This window comes from Oryza glaberrima, chromosome 10 (genome assembly GCF_000147395.1).
Source record: "Oryza glaberrima chromosome 10, OglaRS2, whole genome shotgun sequence".
NCBI classification, from domain to species: domain Eukaryota; kingdom Viridiplantae; phylum Streptophyta; class Magnoliopsida; order Poales; family Poaceae; genus Oryza; species Oryza glaberrima.
The window spans coordinates 9,609,306-9,634,255 of record NC_068335.1 but is presented as its reverse complement, the minus strand read 5'-3'; the positions used below and the strand labels follow the sequence as shown (position 1 = coordinate 9,634,255).

The 24,950-nt window shown below is 41.8% G+C and overlaps 1 protein-coding gene and 1 pseudogene across 2 annotated transcripts; one reads left to right on the top strand and one right to left on the bottom strand.

Annotated features, from left to right (window-relative positions):
- Nucleotides 1-99: 99 nt before the first annotated feature.
- Nucleotides 100-19,740, bottom strand: LOC127753178 (protein OPAQUE1-like). 2 transcript variants are annotated; one of them, XM_052278646.1, is made up of 39 exons: nt 19,382-19,740; nt 19,139-19,262; nt 15,485-15,634; nt 15,062-15,207; nt 14,815-14,971; nt 14,609-14,667; nt 14,028-14,184; nt 13,236-13,385; nt 12,970-13,106; nt 12,169-12,315; nt 11,994-12,095; nt 11,589-11,646; nt 11,381-11,482; nt 10,354-10,391; nt 10,138-10,264; nt 9,895-10,068; nt 9,134-9,265; nt 8,341-8,450; nt 7,578-7,638; nt 7,177-7,354; nt 6,859-7,064; nt 6,475-6,594; nt 5,902-6,000; nt 5,295-5,516; nt 4,880-5,019; nt 4,649-4,760; nt 4,430-4,480; nt 4,261-4,350; nt 3,934-4,104; nt 3,686-3,838; nt 2,575-2,751; nt 2,343-2,480; nt 2,160-2,230; nt 1,687-1,786; nt 1,129-1,185; nt 984-1,040; nt 810-890; nt 645-727; nt 100-534 (listed from the first exon to the last, which is right to left on the bottom strand). In XM_052278646.1, exons 2-39 carry the CDS (start codon nt 19,256-19,258, stop codon nt 399-401), a joined length of 4,569 nt encoding a protein of 1,522 aa, XP_052134606.1. In that variant the 5' UTR covers nt 19,259-19,262; nt 19,382-19,740; the 3' UTR covers nt 100-398. The 2 variants fall into 2 exon arrangements, with proteins under 2 accessions (XP_052134606.1, XP_052134605.1); XM_052278645.1 differs by having other exon boundaries at nt 19,386-19,740.
- Nucleotides 19,741-20,254: 514 nt separating this feature from the next.
- LOC127753179 (uncharacterized) lies at nt 20,255-21,762 on the top strand (annotated as a pseudogene).
- Nucleotides 21,763-24,950: the final 3,188 nt, after the last annotated feature.

The window sequence follows — 24,950 nt, the reverse complement described above, 5'->3', positions numbered from 1 at the left end:
TTCCTATTCTCTCTCCCCTTTTGTTATGAAGAGCGCCAGAAAGTAGTATAGCAGTTACGTTTTTGCAACCGTTGCACCATCAGATCACGAGAACAAAACTGACGCAACAGAAGATAGTTATTTTTCCATGGCAAATGCTTAACAGTCTCTACAACACTATGTACATCTGATGATCTGAACATAGGACAGGTGGACACCCAGGGTCCACGGTGGTTTAATTTTCCCCTAGAAACAATTGTTGCTTTGAAACGACATCCTACCATTTCTGTTACAACCTTTTCAACCCCGGATAAACTTAAGACTACAAGCCTAACAACCATACAACAGTTCAAAAGATAACGCTACTAAAACCTGGGAATAAAAATAAACGAATCTTCAAGGCAACCCCAACCATACTATTAGACAGGCTGTGGATCATGATGCTTGAGTAGGAGCTGTACTGATGCATAGTGATGAAGAGATTCTGGAAGTTCTATATCTACATAATCTATTGCAGGGATGGCAATTGACAAATCCTCTGTAGAAAACGGTATACTGAAAGAAAGCATCACATACAAGTGCAAATCAACAGACGGTAAAGCATGTTCTACAATAAGGATAGTAATGATTTGGCTGTAAAATTTTAACCAGGAAATCACGCATACCATAAGTCGTCATCTAATAAAAAGGAATTTGATACGAGATTCTGAGTATCTTTGTTTACTTCCTCCCTCATTGCAGAAACAACCTGCCAGATCCCAAAGTTTTCAGAATAAAAAATCATAGTGAATCTCTAAAAAATGGAAAGCCTCTAAACCAAAAGAGATTACCTCATTTGATATTCCTTGGGTATTGTATTTGTCGTCCCAGTACATTGAGCATATCCTGTATATTTGGCGTACACTCAAGTTCTACAAATAACAGGAGCAGAAAATAACTAGTTAAGGTATGGCATAAATAATGGCTATGCACAAAATCAGAGGTCATACATGCATTAGTCTTACCGGGCAAAGTTCGTTCCTAATCTCCTCAAGCTTCTTCTTCCTTTTTTGATGTATGACCTGTGTGATGCAATTAGTGAGATGTTAGGTAGACATACAAAAGAAGCACAGAAACATGGAAACAAATGCAGCATGCACAAGAAATTACCAAAAATCCGACAGCTTGTCTGATATAATTTAGCTCATGCATAGATGTTCCTGCAAACTGAAAGTACAAGGATAATAAACTAGTAAGCAATGTGAAAAAGTCGGAGCCCCAATAAAATGTACAATATTTGCTTGCACCTAAGTTCCTAAAACACGAGCAGTGGCGGAGCCAGGATAAAATTATAGCGGGGGCTAAACCAAAATGACCAAAAGCAACTAAGAGAAATTTAGGGTTGGGTTAGGATTTTTTGGGTCTTCTTAGCCTTTTGGGCCTTCTAACAACCTCAAACAAAGTCTATATTAGCCCCTCATCTATAAATATATGGATTAAAATTTTAGGAGGGTATTATGGGGTCTCTAATGGTATATTAGGGGGTAGGGGGGGTCTAAAGACCCCCCCCCCCCCCCCGCCCCCACGCTGTCTCCGCCCCTGAACACGAGGTATATCAGTGAACTAGGAAGAAAATATAGCAGGATAAGCTAAATAATTTCATCAGGTCTTTTCATAGTCCCTTCTCAAAGTGTAAAACAACTTCACAAGCAGAATGCAAACACCTACCTCATCCGTGGCATCAGTAATCCATTTCTCCAGCAATGACAGACCGGCTTTGACATATTCCCCATTGGAGAAAGTACAGCATTCACGCCGAAGAAGAAGGCTGATCCAACAAAGGGAAAAGGACTGTTAATATCATTACAAACCATAGGATTTCTTGTTTTATTTTTACCTACAACGTTATCTCAATTTTCAAACATAATACAGCACTGGTTTTTTCCAAAGTAATTCTACCGCCATCTCCTATTATAACTTTTAACCAACAAAATTCCATCACTTCAATGTCAAAAAAGCCCTTTGCTTATATCATAAATAAAAGGTGCAATGACCATGCTATTTGCAAAACTAATGAAGATATAATTCTATCATCCAAGGAATAACTATTCGCTCAATAGCATTGACTGGTTACCATGTGTAAATTGTTTTGCTTGCTTATATGTAAATGTAAGTATACATTTCAAAATTGAGGAAATTACCTGTTAAAAAGCTGTATATTGATAAAAGAGAATAACTGAGTGATAAGTTTACGTATAAAGAATGATGGCACCTGCAGCAAACACGAAATTAGGTTATTAGATTAACCAGGAGAGCCCTTCATTAAAGTTTCCAGGTGATTATAAATCCATTGATAAAGAAAAAAAGTTTAAGAAAATGCTCACATAATTTTCATGTAAAGTGTCCATAAGCAAGTCCAGAAATTTGACAATATTGTCCCAATGGGAGTTTGATGGTGGTTGGGCACCAATCCCAGGTGATTTGGTTGCTTTTCCAGGCTGTGCACGTGATGATTTTGGAGCCTACATGAAAATTTTCAGATGGGAGAGGGTGTATGGGCATATCTAGGCATCCAACATATCTATTAGCCATCCAGATTTTTAAGTGGTCAAGTACCTGAATGCAGACACTAAGAAGTGGTGATATTTCCTTTTTCAGATTATCCCTGAGTTGCCCAAAAATCTTTTCAACACACGCAGTTAGTTGCTGTTTGAATAATATGGCTGGATACCGAGCATCCACTTGTCCAAGATTATCACTGCGTCCCATAAGCTTTGAAGGAGATCTGAGTGTCTGCAAGAAACAAAAAGGAGCCATTTCAGTACCAGAGGAAAAAATAATTTTATCGTACCCAACTCTTTTTTTTAAAAAAATAAGGAAAACAAAAATTGCACAACAAATTTCTATACCAGTAAAATATGTTACTGCGCTTATACAGTTGTGCAAATTAAGAATACTTGAAGAGCATGATGTTTCCATTTCCCCCATTATGGGAAGCAGCATAGCTCTCTTCAGGCACACATGGTTTATGAGATCTGCCCAGCACAGTAGAGTGGCCTGTCAAAAAGGAGGGGGAAGGAGCTTCACCATGACAGTCCAACCAGACTGTTTTGGCGTGAACTGACACAACTGCTGGCTTGCTCCACCAGCTTAAAGTTTCTAAAAATGTGTGCTTCATAACCAACTAAGGTAGCTACTTATTCCAGTTGAACCAAATAAGCTATTTAAGACCTTGCTATTTTTGCCACTAAAATGAAACCAGGAACCCCATCTGTAACAAACAGCTCCAACCGACCCAATATCTTGAGTTGTTGATTGGGTGAATAGAGAGGTCACATCCAATAATTATGCATAAACATGAGACATGATAAAATAATATATGTTAAACTAGACATGCTTTGAAAATATCACTTCATATGGGTCAGCACACTAAGCATAATTCAATACTTCCTCCGTCCCATAATAAGATCATTTTGGGCTCCTTTCGTTTGTCCCAAAATAAGTTCATTTTTGAGCGATCATTGCATCAGAGTTTGTGAAAGTAGGGGATAGATACATTAGGAGTAGATAAAGTGGGGAATAATTGCTACAGGATTTGATAAAAAGAGGGCATTCTAATCTTTTTTAGTTTTGTATTGGTATGTGCGGAATGGGTGAAAAATGAACTTATTTTGGGAAGAATGTAGTACTGATAAGAAATTGATCCATAATGTTCAGGGTTCCTTACTTGCACTATCTTGTCACCAATCCCTAGAGTTCCACCAGACCTGCGGGATGGTGTAGCAAATAATCCATTTGACCGTAAATTCTTCTGCAGAAGGCATAGCAATGAAGAGGTATTGGACAACCAATAAGGTAATCTACCGTCAGCCTCTTCCCCCTGGAGTAAGAACAGGAGAAATTCCATGATTATTTGACATCCACAAATAACATCTAGCACAAACAGCAAAATAGATGGGTCTAAGGTAATTTTACCTTGAGAACATTATTTATGGCTTCAATGACATGATCAAAAATAGCAGTCCTCTCAGATTCAAAAGCACGCCAGTGTAAAAGGCAACTGTAGATAATGCATGCGGTGACTGGTTTACCATCCTTGAATCCTAGATTTTCCTTTATGCATCGTAATAAGATTTCATGATTTTCCTGCATGACACAAAATCATCACCAAGATGCATAAGAAATTTTTTTGAATAATGTCACATCATCCAGAACAAATTATTGGCCATCTTATCTAAGAAGGTATCAACAGAGCTAGAACAAGCAAAAATTAACAAATGAACAACATAATGTGGAATTTACCTCCTGCCTTTCAACAGGCATCCTGGTTCTCCTTGATCTAGTTAAACTCTGTGGAAGTGAAGCGAGATATTTTGCTGGTGGTGGTGTTTCCTACAATTCAAAATTTTAGATCCAATATGTCAGACTAATCTATAGCAGTTCTGTACGTCAATCAAAAGAATAGGCTTACATATCCGTGCTTCTGCTCGCCATTTGGAAGCCCAATCGGTGTAGCGAATTTCTGCATTCAAGCAGCATGTCAGTAAACTATTTAAGAAGAGATGCAAACTAGATCAGTACTCACTGTCGCAAATATGAGTATCAACAATAAAAGAACCTTTAAATGTTGGATCAAATATTAACAACAAAAAACAGATAACTGAAGCAATTAAAGAGCAAAGAAAAGAACCTGAGGAAAAGCCTTTGTAGTCATGGGCATATTGTTCAACGGAGACATGTTTAATGCCTTTTGCCTAAGAACATGATTTTCATTTTCCATGTTTGTAAGTTTTTCCTGCAATCTGAAATTAGCAAACCAGTAACTTTGCATCCCAATACTAGAAGAGCAGAAATAAACCTTAGAATACTATACATATTCTTCTAGCACTCTATGGTCTAATAAATGCAAGGGAAAACATACTTGTCCAAATTTTGCTGGAGATGGTTGCATTTTCCCTCTACGTCTTTCAATTTCTTCATCGTAGCATCACTACCTTTACGAGCTGAGGTGAGTTCATATTCAAGTGATGAATTATTCTTTGACAATGATTCAACTAAGTTCTGCACAGAGTAATATAGAATTATTTCAGCCAAAGATAAAGAGGAAAAAAAAGCATATTGCCAACAGGCAAATTACAGCAGCAAGGAAAACTAATGGTACAAACTAAATAAAAAAATTATTGTGGTGGTTTTATCACATTAGAAGTACAACAATTAGACAATGGAAAAAATCATTAAATAAGAGATGCAATGAAAGGTGTTAAAAAAACAGCAGAGAATAACTGTGTTGTCAACCAAGCATCATGGCGATTAAAATGGTAAGGGAAGCCTCAAACCTTCAGATTGGAGTTCTCCCTTTCTGCTTCTGCTGTCATAATCTTGCTACTCCGCAACATAGTTATCTCTCTCAATGAATCATCCAACTGCCTCTGGAGTAGCAGATTTTTGTCGTGTTCGCTTTGAGCAGCCGACTTGGCAGCAGCACATTCGGCACTTAATGATTCTATCAGTTTGTCGCGCTTTAATATTTCTACTGACTTCGCTTCCTCACCAGCAGCCTGCATTTTAAAGTTCATGCCCCATGAGGTGAAATATATTATTATTGAATATGAAAATAAAGTTCACAGACAATTGGTTTCTGAAACATTTAGATTAATCTCTAGATGTGACTTAATGGTATGGAAGCATTAAATACCAAATAACAGATATAAGTGTCATAATAATGTTAGGAACAAGCATATTGGTAAAATATATAAATTGCGGTCTCCTCTCAACAGTAAGTATTATTAAGTATTACTCCCCCCGTCAGAGAATATAAAAAATTTTAGCTATGAATCTGGACAAGTGCATGTTCAAATTCGTAGCTAAAAGTTGTTATATTTTGGGAGGGAGGTAGTAATTAACAAATAGAGCACAAAGGTAAAAGTGATATACAACACTTACCCGCAGTCTCCTTTCCAGGGTTAGTCTCAGAGTAAGATCATCCAACTTTTTCTCAAGTTTATTCTTCGCCTCACGCAGTGCACCTGCTTCATTTGCAGCCTATAACATAAAACAAGCATAAGGTTGTGTACAAATGAACGGTTTGGGTTAGTTTTTCACATGCGAGTAAAATGAGGCGAGCCATTAGCACATGGTAAATTGAGTATTAACTACTACAAACTTACACACACACACACACACACACACACACACACACCATTTTGTTCAGGGAGCATGCCCACAAATAACAAGGTAGTAGCTAACCTCTATACATAGAAACGAACTAAGCCTAGAGTATTCACAATGCATGAAAATAAAAGGGTAGAAACAAAACTAGTCTGTACACAGGATAATAAAACCTGCCAGATGACACAAAGGAAGCAAATCAGAGTAACTAGAAAGGTAAATTGGACCAGATCATACACAAAAATGTGTATCCTCATGAGGATGTGTAGGAAGATTATGTATAGAATAGGCAATACGGCTCAAAAATCGCCAAAAGATTATATATAGAATAGCACAGAAAGAATTTACCATTTTGAGTCTCCTTAGTTCTCTTCTTGCAACTTTCTGTCTCCAAGCACACTGAATTGCCACAGTGGCTTGCCTGTATTGTTGGAAAAGAATGATAACCTTCCGTTTTCTCCACAAGGACTGCAATTGCCAACAGAAATCAGTGTTGAAAATTCAACCATATCAGTCTGTTTTTTCTCATATAAACAATTGATAGCATCACAATACATTCCATCCCAAGTTATGAAATTAATATTCTAATTAGTCTAGACTTACCTTAGCCAACAGCCCAACAACAAATTAAGGAACATGCGTATGACTTCTAAAGAGAGATTACCAATTATTTATTTAGTATCCTAGCACTGTTCCAGATAACCAAGTTGAAACTTAAGAGGAGGGACACACCTGTATCACCAAAGCAGCTTTCTGCTCTCTGATAACTGAGAAATAACGGCGAGCGATAAATCCTCGAATACAGGATTGAATAAGAAGAGCTGCTGAATGAGATTGCTGGTAAGTCCGATGAAGCCGCCATCTCCTGACATACTTTTGAACAATTATAGCAGCCGCTGTTTCTCTTTTAACCATATACTTCTTCCTTGCCAAACAGCCTGAGAGGTCATTAAAATTAGCAACCAGAATGTAGCAGCAATTTAGCATTGAAACCAGCAATATACCATAATTCATGGAGGAATTAATATAACAAAGCAACAGAAATTTTACCTCTGCAATATGCTTGTATAGAAATTGAAGCCTCCCTTGTTTTCACAAACTCTTTGCGTGTAATGAATGTTCTGAAACGACCTTGAATGTGGCGTGCAGCGTTCTCCAAAACTTCAGCACGACGCATATCTAAAATTGCGATTTGACCAGCTCTAAGGAAAACCTTAGTGCTACCAAGCTATTAAGTAAAACAAAGTAACCATCAATAAATTATAGTCAGTTTTCCAACACTGAACAGTATAAACATAGAAAAGTACAAGACGGCAACTATCAATCACTTCAGTTGGAAACAGAATGAAAATCTGTGTATAAAAATCACTACTGGAATCAGGCAATATTCATGTATATAAACAAGAAATAATACAGAATGATAATAACATAAAATTTGTTGAGTAGATTACTTGAAAATTATCAAGCTTCATCTTTTCAAGAATTCCCTTTGTCAATGCCCTCTCATCATAACTGCACAGTTAAGCAAGGTAATGCAATCAAAAACAAAGAAATAAGCAGCTCCTTTTTGCCAATAGCCCTTGATAAACTCCCTCCCAACTTTCACACAAAACATTACAATTTAAAGCTTATAGTCAGATTGCCATTCCAGAATAAGAAAGTGGGTAGTAAATATAGGAATTTAGCATCGAACAGGCAAAAGTTGGCAACCATTTGAAAAGATAGGATATGTTTGTGTTGCTCCAGAATTGTGGATACATGTGCATATGTTAATTCAAACTGCTAGGCTAGCGCTGAACTATACCATAAACTAATAACGGGATTACATAAAATGTCATTAAAATCCATTGGTTGGTTTGGCCTACTGTAACTGGTGAGGGAATGCTGGATCAAAGTCACACCGTGAATGGCTTATCATTATCGGTGACACACATACAAGTTGCCGTATATATAAGAGATATCAGCTCCACGACGTTGAGCAAAAAGTGATGTTTGTTGGAGAACATTTATATCAGATTTAACAAACCAACTGATTGTTTAGGCCAAAACAGATGAACAAGAATCAGCCATAAATTGTACCAACAACAAATGGAATGATTTGCAGCTGTGATTAAGATTGCCAAAACTGTAACTAGAAAAGAAGAAAGCTGCCCTTGCAAATTACAATGTGAAGCACAAACTCAAAATTAATTTAATGAAGTATAAATTGCATACCTTCCAAGCATCAACTCGGGAACCAGAACACCAAACCGGTCAACGAATTCAGCATAAGTCCTTCTGGTAGGATAGCCAGCAAGACTGATGCGAACAGCCTCTAAAACACCCTGCCAAATGATCAAGTTACAATCTTCAGGGAACATTTACCAGTTCATGCATGAAGCAACAAATGGAATTAAAATTTCAAAAGTGATGAATAGCTTGAGGTAAATAGTCACACAATTGAAGGAGTTTTCTGGTGTATTGCTAGAGATGGTTCAATAAAGCAAAAGAATATCACGACATATAATACAGATATACAGTTATGAAAGAGTAAACATCTTATTAAGTGATCTTATGAATGTGGCTCCATATACGACCCAAAAACATGAATTGCTTGTGACTATAGCCTACTCAAGTAACATGATAGTTTTCTGTACGAACAGTACAACATGAGCCCAGACAATGAATCGGGTAAGTTGGCATATGACCAACAAATCATCCGCTAGTGCCAACAATTGATAAAGGTATTACTTATCAGTTGCACAATGAATTGGGCAAGTTGGCATAGGACCGAAAGAGGCTTTACATTGCACAAAGGTATAACTTGAAGCACACACAATTAACATTAGCATTTCGACATTCATAGTGCCATACTGCCAGCAGCAAACTGAGGTTTAATGTTTAAGGCAGATGTGTTGCTCAAGAGGTGATGACGTGATGTATGGGCAGATGTACTGTTCAAGAGATTTATGGAGAAGAAACAAATACTATTGCTTTGGTGTTTAATGTACAAGACATATGTTCTCACTCCGCAGCGTAGTTGATGCAGGACACTCTGATTTTCAAAAATCTGAGGCTGATTAACAGAGTTAGGCTTCACACAGCGTACGTAGTGAGGCTCTGTCGAGTTGAGGGTTTCCATGAGGGCTTGAAGTTGTTGCTACAGAAAGAATGAATATAATATAGCAGTTAGGAAGATCACAATATTATGGTTTCGATAAAATCCAACGCAATCAATAAGAAATGAAAAATATAGCAAGTCAGTGCCTTAATTTATATAGGAATGAAAGGAAATGAATAAAATAATCAAAGCTAGTACAATTATGGCTCAAACTTCTACATGTGCTGCAACTGCAAATGAACCTCAAGGAAACATATAATTTTCAAAAGTGAAGTAATCAGCCTATAAATCAACAATGAGCATATGTACTGCAAACTTTTTTTTTAGTTTTAAGGAAACAACAATATTTGAAGGAAAAACACATGACAAAATATAACAATCCCCTTTACATGAAAATCCCTTGCAAAAATAGCTTCTAACAAGTGCAATCCCCTTTACATGAAAATCCCTTGCAAAAATGGGATTGTGGAGAGATTTTTTTTTTTGGTTCCTTTCCTTACATAAGCCACACTACTCATCACTACCTAGATCATAATGTGGAAGTAGATGCATTTAACAACATTTTTTTCTAGAGTAAATAATATTTTTATGGCACATGCGACCAAATAAACCATGTAAGGCAGACATAAATTTCAATAACCAAGAAGCAAAGAAATTTTTACTGATACCTTAAATCTTGAAGCAACTGATGAGAACTTGTACGACGATCTCAAAGATTCTTCTGGTAATGTACCAAAAAGTCCAGAAACTAAAGGGCATCTTGACGAAGATAAAAGATTGCAGTGCTCTGCAACAATATAATCTCTATTCTTCTCCAAAAATGATTCTGTTTGATACGTCACCTGCAAAAGGTCAACTTTGTTATAGTTGATACCTGATACAGGAAAATTAATTAAAATTACTTAACATACCTTCCCAGCATAATGGGAGATAGTAAAATCTGTCTCCGAGAATTTTGTCTTCTCAAGCCTATGATGCGAAGAGAAATTCCTGAACATCTTTGTTGCAAAGGTCTCATGAGTAGATTTTGGGAACATGCTAGAAAATAACAACCATAGATTAGAATGGTTATATGTTTGTTAATAAAAAACAGCTGTTTTCCAGAAGAAATAAAAATAATGATTTACCAAGCTTCATCCAGCAGTGCAATAATTCCAATCGGTTTCTGCAAGGACATACAATTGAATTAGCATTGGGCTGCCAAAAATATGTTATAAGGGCTGGTGCAAAAGCAAAATAGAACTTCAAAAGCGACACCAATCATAAATTACTGAACACCAAACTGTCTCGCATAAGCATGCACCACTCGCAAACATAACATAGATATAATCTGAACACTAATAACCATATTTTTTTATAATTACTGCACTGAACACTATTGATGCAGTAGATATTAAAGCTTGCAGAAGCAAATTACGGTTGCCACGATAAGCATATTTTCTCAAGATTTTTACAAAATAGCATCATTGCATAATTATATTGAAATCACCAATGTGCCATTTTGGTTCTTTGGGCTTGCAGACATTTTGCAAGTGCAACAGTTGTATGCAGAAATGCATTCTACAATCCAAGCCATGTTGAATGTTCGTTCTGGTCATTGAAGTCTATATGTTTCTAGTTATTCAATGATGGAAGTTCGAACTGTTAAGAGTAATGGCATGGAATAAATAGGATCTGTCAAGCCTAGCTGATGTTTCTTTCTAATACATTGTAAAAGCTTTAACATAATTGTTGTGTGCTTAGAACCCGGTATAATACTATAACTGATGACAATATGTGATAATACTTTAGAGGGATGTGACATGCCGGTACTAAGGTCGAGTTGGTGCTAGCAATGGACGAACGTGTCAAACACTCAACAACTACTGCTAATGTGATGTAAGTGATACCCCGCATCAGCTAACTAATTCCACCGAGACTGGCACAAAGAACAAACATAATACCAGCTCAAAAACATGACTAAGTAACTTGTAAAAGTGTCATTATATGCAAATACATGAGGACAATCTGATCAATATAAAATGGCATATGAAGACACAAGTTGATCCAGAGAGGGGAAAAAAAAGAAGGCAGCTATTACAACAGTAAAACAAATTACGAAGCATAAAGTGATTTGTCCATACTGAACTTGGTAAATAAATTTGCCAAGACAACCTTTTCGATTAAATCCAAAACATCTTGGTTATCAATAAATTCAATGTAGCTCCAATCGATTTTCTCGCTTTTGTACTCCTCCTGTTCCATCTTGAATACATGCTGAAGAAAGGGATTTGTAGTATTTAATGATAAGAAAGACAAGGTAGATAAATATTTAAATACAAATTAATATTGTGTTTCCATTAAAGGGAATGATGCACTATACCTCATTGAAATGTTGCTGAAGCTTTTCATTGGCGAAGTTGATGCAGAATTGCTCAAAACTGCAGCAACAAATAAAAGACGATTCATCAGGAAAAGGGAAACAGACAAAAATGCAGCAGCCAAACATCCCATATTTTTCCCACAATTTACCCAGTTGGCAGCACAGATTAAATAGCTTGTCTGCTTGTGGACATTTAAAAGGCCAGCTTAACCAAACAAGGAAAAAGGCACAAAATTACTGTAAATAGGTGAATTGTGAACAGAAATGCTGACACAAAACAGTCAGCAAGGACCTTTTATTTGCTAATAATATATTCACGAATCAAATATAATAAAAATATTCGATTATGAATCGCTATAAAATTACTGTAAGTGAATTAAACTAAATGACAGAATACTTAATTACCTGTTATTTTTGAAGCTCTCAAAACCATAAATATCCAAGATACCAATTTGTACTTTGGAATCAACATCTTGACCAATAGATTTGTTAATATTCTCAACAAGCCTGGAAACAATTAAAGAATGTTAACTTACAAAAACGCACAATATCCTTGAAAAACGAAGGCAGGTGAAAATACCAGTCAAATAGTCTTGCATATACAGTCTTTGCTAGAGCATCACGATTAGCTGCTGCTGCAGAACAGTCTAATGCTTTTATAATTGCTCCTTCGAGAGTGTTAATGGCGCGTGTACATAGAGTTGAGACCAACAGATCTGGATCACACCTAATTCAAATAGAAAAAATGAAGCAATAAGGAACAAATAAAACTGTGGAAAGGTACTTCCACTCCCAGAGTATTAAATAATTTCTGCTACGTGGAAAATATATGATTCAAAATGACCAAGAATATTTTAGGCATAACAAGATATTATCCATGCATGCATTTTCCTTAATGTACATTATCAACATGTTCACTTAATTTGGTGTTTATTCCATGATCATTTTCCAGAAATGCATGTCAAAACAGTAAATGCGGACAGTTCAAAAATGTAAACTTTGCTAATCAGGCAATCAAAATTCATCAAGACAAGCTAAACAAAATATCTAAAACGATTCAATTATAATATCCATAAATGTATATAGCATGTACAGGAGCGCAAACAAGCCAGTTTTTAATTATCGACCATAGGCTGTAATCCACATTTACAGTAAGTCATTAACATAGGGTGGAAAGTGTATTCTTTGCTTGTGACGTCTGCAAGAAACCAAAGATCGAAACATCTACGTCCATAACCTCAATGCCCTGGAGCATTAAAATATAACGCTTCAAGAATCAAGAGATTGGAACTCGATACAATTTTTGAGTCATTGTTATGGACCAATGAGGACGATGATGGGAAAAAAGGGTCACAATCATTTATGTAAAAAAAATTCATACATGAATAGTTTGGCTGCCATTTGAAGGTGAAAATTTGATGTTGGATCCTTAATTTTTGAAGAATCAATTTCCTTTCCAGGAGAAAACTCAATGTTGCCAAGATGAAGAATGGCTGCCAGTATCCGAAATATAGCATCCTGAACAAAGTACAACATACACATTCATTTCTGGAATAAGAAAAGGAAAAGTATGCATAATATGCACTGGTTTTCTTTAGTTATTCTTTTTCCATGAAACATCTGAGTATGTTCAGGTTCTGTAGAAACCTGATCATTTCTGCTAATTCCGACAATATCCATTGCCCTTTTTGTCTTCCAGTACTCGTCTTCATTATTTGTTCCTTCCAATTCATATGTCTTACTTTTATTCAAGTAATGGAAACTCCCTGGGTGACCAAGCTTGTACAGTTCTGCATCCTTCACGAACAAACAAATGCAAAATTTAAAAAACAACTCAGAACTGTGTGGAATCAACTGTACAATTAGATATAATATACTGAATTGAAACAGATTATACAACTTCTAGAATACAATGTTCTCCGTGCTTAACTAAGGCTTTGATATTGAGGTGGATTACGATAATCTCATTAGAAGCAATCAAAAAGAATTAGTGTTTGGGTAACTACTTGTCTTTAAAACTAAGTTCAAATGGATATATTATTCGGCAAGAATCTCATTTTTTGGTAGAACAAAGGGGGTGTTTCAGCAATGAATACATCTTTCACAATTTATTCTCTGATATGCAAAATATTTTGGCAATAAAACTAATTTCAGTAATAAATTGCAAGCCAAAATTCTTATAAGTTATATGACAGAAATGGGTGTCACCATAAACACATACCAGTTGAACCAATAACTACTAAAATGGGTGAAATGAATAAGGTGTAGGTTGGAACGGGCCAACGGGATACCAGTATATTTTAACTCTAAGCAAATTCTTCAACATTTAATGCAGAATTCACAAATAGCCCATAACCAAACCGTGCGGCAATGGAACTCACACGAGTACGCACATAATAAGTGAAGCAAATGTGCAATAGCAATGGTTGGTACAGGTACCTTTCCAGACGCACATAACTGATAAAAGCAATGAAAATTTCTTTCAGGATCATTAATCTGCACAACACGGGACCTTTCCAAAAGATAGGTCCTAATAGCAGCCCCAGATATTCTACCATTTGCATCAAATTGCATCTCCACAAATTTGCCAAACCGGCTGCAACCAAAAAGTGTTGTAAATTCAGATTATGCAAAGAAAACATTGAGAAAGGTTGAGCCCTATGAATTGGTAAAGCCATAGTATATTCTGCGAAATATCATTTATACTCCCTCCATCCCAAAATATAAGGATTTCTAGAGTTTTGCAAGTTGATCAAGGAAATAGATGGAGTTATATGGGGGTGGTTGTGATTAATTAAGTTGAGGAAGTAGTTGGAGAAATTCAATGAGAGATGGTTGTGATTGGTTGAGATGAGGGAGTAGGTGTAGAAGTTAATATATTTTTGGACAAATTTTGAAAGCTAGAAGTTGCCATATTTTGGGCCGGAGGGAGTACCATGTTTAATGTCGAGGAATATATTCCCAACTATTGCATATAATTGCAACAGCATTGTGCAAGTCACCTTATGACTGATACTCACCTTGAGTTGTCATTTCTAACTGTTTTTGCATTGCCAAATGCCTCCAGAAGAGGGTTAGACTAGTAACAAGAAACAAAAGACTTATGAGTTATGAGTTATGAGAAAATGCCTTGACAAGTATCAACCAAAAATACTTTGGACAACTAAATATGCACAACTCTTAGTATCCATTTGTTACAGTGGAGAAAACATAAGGTAAAACTTACTTCAAGAACCTGCTGTTCAACAGTTCGATCGTCAATAGCAGCTCTACCACCAACATACGTAAGATATTGCATGATAAACTTTGTTGTCTCAGTCTTGCCAGCGCCACTTTCACCACTAACCAGGATTGACTGGCTCCGGGAATCATTCACCATAGCCCTACATTAACTCAATAAACGTCAAGAAAACAAATTGTACATGCAAACAGAGGCTAAGGGCACTTAAGCTGAATCAAAATGTAATCCAAACCTGTATGATGCATCAGCTACTGCAAAAACATGTGGACTCAACTCCCCTAGTCGGACACCCTTGTATTGCTCCATCATGTACTCATTGTACAGGTGAGGAAGCCTCGTGAATGGATTAACAGCAATCAAGATGCTTCCAGTGTATGTCTATCTCAAAAAAAAGTGAATGAAAAGGCTGTCACAAAGAGAAGCTAGCAGCAAAACAAAAGTAGATGTATTTACTAAGACAACACATGTTGAAAGAAGATTATCATTAATAATTATAATCATAAGGACAGCCTTGTCTCATGAGAAATAGAGAATTAGATGTGAAGTGTGTCTTAGCAAAGAAATTCCGACGAGGATTCACAGATCAAAAATATGTTTTCGTTGTATGCAAGTGTCACTCGACAAATAAAAACAACAGAGCCAGTGAACAACTTACATATATCTCATTCAATGCATATCTTCTCTTCAAATTGTATAGAACACCTGGTTCATTAAGATAAGTCAGTTTGGTCATGTCATCGACATGCCCCCCACCTAGATCTTCATCTGTGTCCCTGGGCAGACACTTCTCTGCCAAAACTGTAATCTGAAAACCAGAAGGGAAGAATAAACTAACTACATCAAATTTTAATATTAAAAACAAATAAACTTTCAATAATTCTGTTAGAAAAAACTATATATTCATTTATTCTGTACAGAAATAAATACATATATCAACACTAGCCAAATGCCCGTGCATTGCAACAGATATTGAAAATAGCAAAATAATGTCCTTGTTGAAAATAATTGTATTCAATTGGTTGAAACAAGATCTTTCTTCTTAAAGAACAAAAACAAAAAAAATTGACATGCTTGGAAAATTCAAGAGCTCCAGCCTACAAAGTTCATAGACTCACCCAAATCCCAATGTCCTCTCCTCCTATAGACTACGGCCTACAGCCTAACAAGTACAAAGAGCAAGCAGAATATTGACATGTGTTGTACTATTGTACTATACCAGGGCCCATGTGTAAGTGATGGTGGCGCTGGCAGACTCACGACCACCACTACTGTCTTTTAATAGTATATAATATAATACTAGACAAATGCCCGTGCTTTGCTACGGATAGATAAAAGGAAAATTTCATAATATTGCCTAAAATAAGCAATAACATATTTTTGATGAAATGTATATGTTACCTGCCTTTTTGCAATAGGGAATACCCACCTTAATTTAAATTTAAATGTGGTTCTTCACTTAGATTTAGTTGCTATGTAATATTAAGAAGTTTAAGGGGTAGTATGTAAAATCTACATGGGAGTAGGTGGGGTGGCAGATTCATTGCCACCATCATTGGAGTCCTTTTAAGGAGTATAGATAATAAAATAATAAAGTATAGATAATTTGGTTGCAACGTGAAATTACTTCAATGTTTTCACTGAGGATGGCATGAAATCCGGAAATCAAGAACCCAAATAGATCATTGGGTGTAAACAGAGTGGATCAGAATTCATCGGTAAAACAATTTTCCACCCTCCATACAAAATTATAAAGAATGCCAGGACAACTACAAAATCAACAGCCGAAGAGAGCCTAATCTGGTAAAGCAGGGCATTGCAAACCAAAACGATAGCATAATACAGATACAACTCAAACTAGTTAAATTTTAACTGATAGCACAGCTATTTCCAGTTAACTAAAAGGAAAAAGTACGAATTACCCCCCTGAACTATTGTGGTCGTCCGAATTACCCCCCCCCCCCCCCCCCGAACCACAAAACCAGACATATTAAACCTCAAATTATTGAAACCGGACAAATTACCCCCCTCACTCAATCTGAAGCGGTATTGATCCTACGTGGCATACACGTGGCGCTGAGGTGGAAATCCAATCAGCATTTTCTTTTTTAAAAGTGGTGGGGCCCACCTGTAAGACCTCATCTTCCATCTTCCCCCCTCTCTCTCTCATCATCATCTTCCACGCGGTCTTTGTTCCCGACGGCGCGCGGCCACGGCTCCGTGTAGACGACCCCCGTCGTGCCCGCCGCCTTCCAGTACCCCGACGGCGTGGTCCGGCTCGGTCGCCCGCCCCACACCTCCCGCTCCTGCCGCAGGCAGAAGTAGGTACACGCGTGTGCTGGTACCTGAGAGCTGCAACAGGTCGACGGAGTAGATGTCGAAGACGGGGATGACGCGCTCGATGTCGTCGCGGAAGCCGTCGAGCTTGTTGCGGAGGTATAAGCATATCAGCTCCTCCTCCGTCGGGTAGAAGCGGAACACGGGAGCCAGCCGCCGCCTCCACCTCCGTCTCCGCATCCCGCGCCGCCGCCCGCACCCGCCTCCATCCGTCCCCGCACCAAGGGCGGCTGCTCGTCGTGGCCACGGCCGCGGCCGCCGCTCCGCGTCCCCCACCTGCGCGCGTGCGGGGGCGGGAGTGGGCGGTCGGCCGCAATCCCTCGCGGCGGCGCGCACGACGGCGCAGGCGCACGCAGCGCGTGGAGGCGGGCCTAGGGGGGCGGGGGGCGGGGGGCGGGCGGTTGAAGACGAGCGGCGGTGCGAGCGGCCGCGGGCGCGACTCCGGTCGGCGGTGAGCCCACCGCGCGTCCGCCCACCGCACGCCGACGAGGAGGAGGAGCCTGCGGTGGCTGCGGTGGCCCACCGCGCGTCAGCCCACCACGCACCGACGACGAGGAGCCCGCGGTGGCGGCGGTGGCCCACCGCGCGTTCCCGCGCGCTGCCGCCCACCGCGCGCCCGGTCAGCCTCCCCCTCCATCGCCGGCCGCCGCCGTCCTTCACCCCCCCGCGCGCCGCCGTCCTCACCTCGCCAACCGCCTACGCCGACCACGCTCGCCTCCTCCGCGCGGACGGAGCTTGGGGCGGCGGGCTCCCGGCCGCTCGCTCCCCCTTCTCTTCCGCCACCGGACGCACGCTCTGCCTCCGCCTCCGCCTCCGTCATCGGCCGTCCGAGCGAGCTCCGCAAGGGCGCCTCAGCGTACACCCATCACCACCGGTCGCACGGCCCCTAGCTCTGCGTCCGCCCGTCACCGCCGGTCGCACGCCTCAAGCCGCCGCCGCTCGCCACCCAGCCGCCGCTCGCGCCCGCCACCCAGCCGCCCTTCCTCGCCGCCGCTTCGCGTCCTTAGCTGCCGCGCTCGCCTGGCCGCCGTCGCTGCCTCGCCTCGCCGTCTCCGCCCGCCGCTTGCGTAGTTGACAGTGAGAGGAGAGAGAGAGGAGAAGAGTAAGAGAGAGAAGAGAGAGAGAGGATTAGTGGAATAGGAGTATGACATGTGGGTCCTACATTTTTTTTAATAAATAAAATGCTGACTGGACTGCCATGCGTACGCCACGTAGACCAAAACCACCGCGGATTGGATCAAGGGGGGTAATTCGTCCGGTTTGCATAGTTGTGGGTGAAGAATGTCCGGTTTTGTGGTTCAGGGGGGTAATTCGGACGACCGCGATAGTTCGGAGGGGTAATTTGTACTTTTTCCTAACTAAAAATATGTTGATAATTGTCCACAGTCATCGATGTCAATGCATTTGAATTTCACAGATCATGGAATCTAGGTAACTTGCAGAACATAACAAGTGAAGTTACAAATTCATACAACTATCTAGAAGTACTCTAACTGAAGCATCAAACTAGTTCTACAGAATTACAAACAAGCTGATAAAATTCAAAACCAACTGGCAAAGGATTTCAAGATTTTGATCCAAATTACAATACCCCGGGAATGCTACCATTTGCACTTCAAAAACTCCCATCGAGCGAACTGGTGACCATGTCGAATTTATTGTGTAAATTAGCAATAGATTTAAATTAAACATCTGCAACCACAACCTCCACCATTTCGATTCAGTTATTTCTCCCTGTGGTGTGACGTGCAAAGTTTACGCCAAAGCAACTCAAAAGATACATATTAGAATTTTGAACTGCCTCAGTTCACTGAGGTTAACTCATGATCAAACTAACAACAAAAACAGGCGCCTCTCCCTATAGTCTCGAATCATACTCGAAGCAAACTCATACGGAAACCCACGAAAAATCCCAAACAGCACGACGCAAACTTAAACAGCCATAGAGGCAGAGTAGGGGATTGGATTGCCGCACCTTCTTCCGATGGCTGGTGAGCATGACGATGGCCCTGTCCTTCACCTCCACCACCTCCGCCTCCACCCACCCCTCCCCTTTCTCCTCCACCCACACCTTCGACCCCTTCCGGTAGCTCATCACGCTGAAACCAGGGGCGGATCCAGTAAAAAATAGTAGTGGGGCTGAACAAACTACGCCAGCATAAATCGAAACATGTCTCACATGTAAATTGGCTAAATGTCTAGTTCAAAGTACACTTACATACCTCACCGCCGGCGCGGCAGCGCTGGACCGCCGCCTGGCGCCCTGGCACGGCTCGCGTCTCGCCACCTCCCCGGCGGCGCGCCGGCGCTCGACCGCCGCCTGAACGCCTCCCTTTCCACCCTCCGGGGCCCTCGCCCGCTCGTGGCTCGCCGGCCGCCGCCGCCTCCCGAGTCCCGCCTGCTTGCCGCTCGCCGCACGCCCACGGGGCCACGGGCCACGCCGCCTCCTGGCTCCTGCCCTCGTCAGCCGGTGTCGCCGCCGGGCGTTTGCCGCCTCGCCACCTTGCGTCCTTGCCGGTCCACGGCCGCCTCCCGTCGGCCGTCGGCCCCGCGTCCACGGCCGGTCGAACGCCTAGGGTTAGGGATTTCAGAGACATGGAGAGGGAATGGTGGAGAATTGGGGAATTGGCCGAGTGGGCTGTGGGCCGGCTTGAGCTGCAGGTTGGGGAAGTGGGCCAGGCCAAATTTGGAAGATTGAGCTCGTGGGCTTCTCTTCATAGTCGGCCCAAGTCGTGAAAACTTGGTCTTCAATCTCCAGCGGAATAAGTTCACTTCGTGACCCTCAAAACCGATCTAAATTTAATCCGTAACCCTAAACCACAAAACCGGATATCTCGACCCCCAAACTCTTAAAACCGGTGCAATTTGACTCCCTCGATAGTTTTGGAGGGCGGTTTCATGGACGTGGCCGCCTACGTGGCGATATTGACCGAGTCTTCATTACACGTGGCGTTAACTTGACATTTACGTGATATTAGAATTGAAAAATATATGTGGACCCATTAGTCATTCAAAAAAAATGTGGGGCCACCGACATATGGGGCCCTCCTCCCTCTCTCCCATCTCTCTCTCTCCCCTTCTTCCCTTCGGCCTAGCTTCGGCCGGCAGCGGCGGCGCGCAAGTTAGGCCCGGAGCATCGACGGCTGGACGGGCGAGCGGGCGGCGGCAGGGCGCAGGTGAGGGGAGCGACGGGAGGACGTGGTGGAAGAACGCCACCGTCTCGGGGAGCGGCACGCCACGGCGGAGCGCAAGGAGGCCGAGCGAGAGCTCCGGGGGCATTCTCATCCTGCTTCACGACGGCGTCGAAGGCGACGCTTCCCTTGGTGTCGACGGTGAGCGCGAGGATCTTCGAGCCGCCCTTCTCGTCTTGCCGGCCCATGCCGAGCGCGTACTGCGCGACGTGGATCGGGTTGTGGTTCAGCTCGCTCTCGACCTCCTCCTCGTTGTCGTCGTCGTCGGCCACCTCCGCCTCCTGCAGCAACGCTAAGAGGAGGAGCAGGAAAGAACCCAATGAGTTGATCAAGAAGCCGCCATGTAAATTGTTCTCTCGATCCATCGCCTCGGTCATTTCTTCTCCAGCTATTTCATCTTTGTCCTTAATTACCTAGATTTGAATTGCCCAAGCAAACAGGATATAATCTGAATTATTTGTCCAATTGCTGCAACTGTTTCTGAACTGTTCAAGAAATCAGTCAATTATCACAGTCCAGTTGCTGCAACTACTCTGTCTCTGAATTGGAAGCAGTCAATTATCATAATCCAATTGCCGCAACTACTCTGAATTCTTTACTTTCTGGGGGCAGAATTGCTAGTGCGGAGCTTAAAGAATCATTTTCTAAAATCTTAATCACAAAAGGGTTCAATTTTTTTTCTCAAAATTCAGAACAACAACTAAGCAGTTGGGAATTAATTATTGATGGATGAATCTGTTTGATGATTCCAGTGCCGGGGCCTGGCAGTGATCAGGGGAAGGCGTCAATGAGCGGGCTGTACAACAGCAGCAGGGGCAGGGGCAGCGCGACGCAGTTCCAGAGCTCGGTGTTCTCCATGGAGGAGATCCTGCACGCCACCAACAACTTCTCGCCGGCGCTCAAGATCGGCCAGGGCGACTTCGGCGCCGTCTACAGGGGCGTCCTCCCCGACGGCATCTTCGTCGTCGTCAAGTGCGCCAAGCTCCGGGCTCCGGGAGCGTTCTCACCCTGCTTCACGACGGCGTCGAAGGCGACGCTGCCCTTGGCGTTGACGGTGAGTGCAACGATCTTCGAGCCGCTCTTCTCGTCGCGTCGGCCCATGCCGAGCGGGTACTGCGCGACGTGGATCTCCGGAAAGGCCCTGCCGTCACCGAAGTCCTCCGGCCACCGCGGCACGACCCGCCACGCTTCCCGTACGACGGCACGGGCTTGGAGGGGCCCGAAGGCTTCGCCGCCGCCGCCGCGGCGTCGGACTGCGCCGACTCCCCGCCATACCGCTCTGGGCCTCACTTGCGCGCCGCCGCCGCCCGCTCTCGCCGCCCGCCGCTCGCTTCCGCCGCGCCACCGGCCGAAGGGAAGAAGGGGAGAGAAAGAGAGGAGAGAGGGAGGAAGGAGGAAGGAGGATTGACATGTGGGCCCCATATTTTTTTTTGTGTGAATGACTAATGGGTCCCACACATATTTTTCAATTCTAATGCCACGTAAGTGCCACGTGTAAGGAAAACTCGGTTAATATCGCCACGTAGGTGCCACGTCAGTGAAACCGCCCTCCAAAACCACCGAGGGAGTCAAATTGCACCGGTTTTAAGAGTTTGGGGGTCGAGATATCTGGTTTTGTGGTTTAGGGTCACGGATTAGATTTCGATCACTTTTGAGGGTCACTTATTCCATCTCCAGCCGATCTCAGACCCCATCCATATCCAGTGTATCCATGGAAGAAATATTCAGTGGGGGATTAGGGGTCCCATGGTCCTAGAAATGGCGGGGTTTCTTGGATTTTTTACAATTTGTTTATTTTTGAAAACTTATTTCATAAATAGATCCCTGAAAAAATATATCCCAAAAATGGTCCTTTTTGGCACTAGAGTCACCGGCGTCGTCGTCCAACGGGATGGCGCCAGTCTCTCTGGTGCTGTGCCCTTGCCACCTTGGGCACACGAACCGACGTGGCAGGAGGAGGGCGCCAGCATGGTTGGCGCCGCCTCCTCCTCCCACACCTCGCCTCACCTCCAATCGTATTTCTCTCTGTGGAGGGACAACCTTTTTTATATTTTTTTTACACTTATAAGATCTTGTGTTAACAAATCTCTAATATAAAAGAAACAATAATTCACACCAAAATGCTCATAAATAGGAGAGATGTGTAACTTTATTTTCTCTCCCCCTCGAGTGTAAAGGTGTTAACCTCGAGATCATCATTGGCCTAAAATCAATATCGGCCTCAGAGTTTTAGGATCGGCCGATGGGAGTCATCAAGTCACCAGTAGTCGGATTCCTGCTATATTCGGTTAAGGAAATTAATCTATTCAAAGAAGCTTATCCAGAAGAGACCGAATTCAAAGAAAATACGGTGTGGCAAGTTATCTATTAATTAGGAATAGTTTGTTAGTAGGAAAGTGTGTTTAGTGTCCTATAAGGACTTTATGTTTTCCTTTTATCTTTTAGGAAAGTTTCTTTCTTATCCTACAAGGACTAGTATTTACCCATGGGTATAAATATGTACACCCGGGGTTATTGTAAACTATCTCCACGATCAATACAATTCGGCACATCGCCACCTTTTACCTTTTCTTCTTTTTCGACGAGTTTATTCCTGTCATGGCGCCTTGCATCGGCGGGGCTAGGGCTTCGACACTCTGATCTTGTTAGTGTAAGCGTCTAATCTATCATATATCTTAGTTAATCTAGTCTTAGTATCTTGATTTACTTGTATCGGCTGTTATTCCCTTTAGGGTTAATGCCGGTACCGGCTAAATCGCTTTACTATATTAGATTAGCTAAGATATCCACCACCCTAAAAATTAGTCAAAGGCTTGATTGTCTAGATATTATGTTTCTTTGCATACTCTAAGTTGCATCGACTTTAGTCGTGCTTAAGAGTCATAATCTCTAGTTTGTCTTTGATACAATAAGGGTTTCATCGGGGTTTCAGCCGATGAGTTATCTGGACGTTGCATCAGCTTACAAAGATTGCATATAGATTGGATTTAGCCGATATCGACAGAGGTTTCACTGTTTAATCTAATATTGTAAATTTTATGACATCGGACCTTCAGCCGATGTATGTTTTAACCTTCGGATCAGTGATTATTCTATCATATCATTGCTAGCCGATTGGTTTCTACTGGATTATATTGTTATATATTTTATCACATCATTATTAGCCGATTGTCTTTATTCCCTCCGTTTCGTTTTATTTGTCGTTTCCGACAGCATCGGCGAAATTAAGGTTCACGTGAATTTACCCTTTTGCCCTTCCTCTTCCCCGATTCGTTCCCCTTCTACGCATGACGGCGGCGGCGCTCCATCTCGATCCCGAGCGCCGCGGCAGGGCCGATGGTGGGAACGGCGGCGCTCTTCCCCTCCTCCCCTGCCGTGGCTTCCCCTTCCCGATCTTCTCCCCGCGCCACCGGCCGAAGGGAAGAAGGGGAGAGAAAGAGAGGAGAGAGGGAGGAAGGAGGAAGGAGGATTGACATGTGGGCCCCATATTTCTTTTTGTGTGAATGACTAATGGGTCCCACACATATTTTTCAATTCTAATGCCACGTAAGTGCCACGTGTAAGGAAAACTCGGTTAATATCGCCACGTAGGTGCCACGTCAGTGAAACCGCCCTCCAAAACCACCGAGGGAGTCAAATTGCACCGGTTTTAAGAGTTTGGGGGTCGAGATATCTGGTTTTGTGGTTTAGGGTCACGGATTAGATTTCGATCACTTTTGAGGGTCACTTATTCCATCTCCAGCCGATCTCAGACCCCATCCATATCCAGTGTATCCATGGAAGAAATATTCAGTGGGGGATTAGGGGTCCCATGGTCCTAGAAATGGCGGGGTTTCTTGGATTTTTTACAATTTGTTTATTTTTGAAAACTTATTTCATAAATAGATCCCTGAAAAAATATATCCCAAAAATGGTCCTTTTTGGCACTAGAGTCACCGGCGTCGTCGTCCAACGGGATGGCGCCAGTCTCTCTGGTGCTGTGCCCTTGCCACCTTGGGCACACGAACCGACGTGGCAGGAGGAGGGCGCCAGCATGGTTGGCGCCGCCTCCTCCTCCCACACCTCGCCTCACCTCCAATCGTATTTCTCTCTGTGGAGGGACAACCTTTTTTATATTTTTTTTACACTTATAAGATCTTGTGTTAACAAATCTCTAATATAAAAGAAACAATAATTCACACCAAAATGCTCATAAATAGGAGAGATGTGTAACTTTATTTTCTCTCCCCCTCGAGTGTAAAGGTGTTAACCTCGAGATCATCATTGGCCTAAAATCAATATCGGCCTCAGAGTTTTAGGATCGGCCGATGGGAGTCATCAAGTCACCAGTAGTCGGATTCCTGCTATATTCGGTTAAGGAAATTAATCTATTCAAAGAAGCTTATCCAGAAGAGACCGAATTCAAAGAAAATACGGTGTGGCAAGTTATCTATTAATTAGGAATAGTTTGTTAGTAGGAAAGTGTGTTTAGTGTCCTATAAGGACTTTATGTTTTCCTTTTATCTTTTAGGAAAGTTTCTTTCTTATCCTACAAGGACTAGTATTTACCCATGGGTATAAATATGTACACCCGGGGTTATTGTAAACTATCTCCAC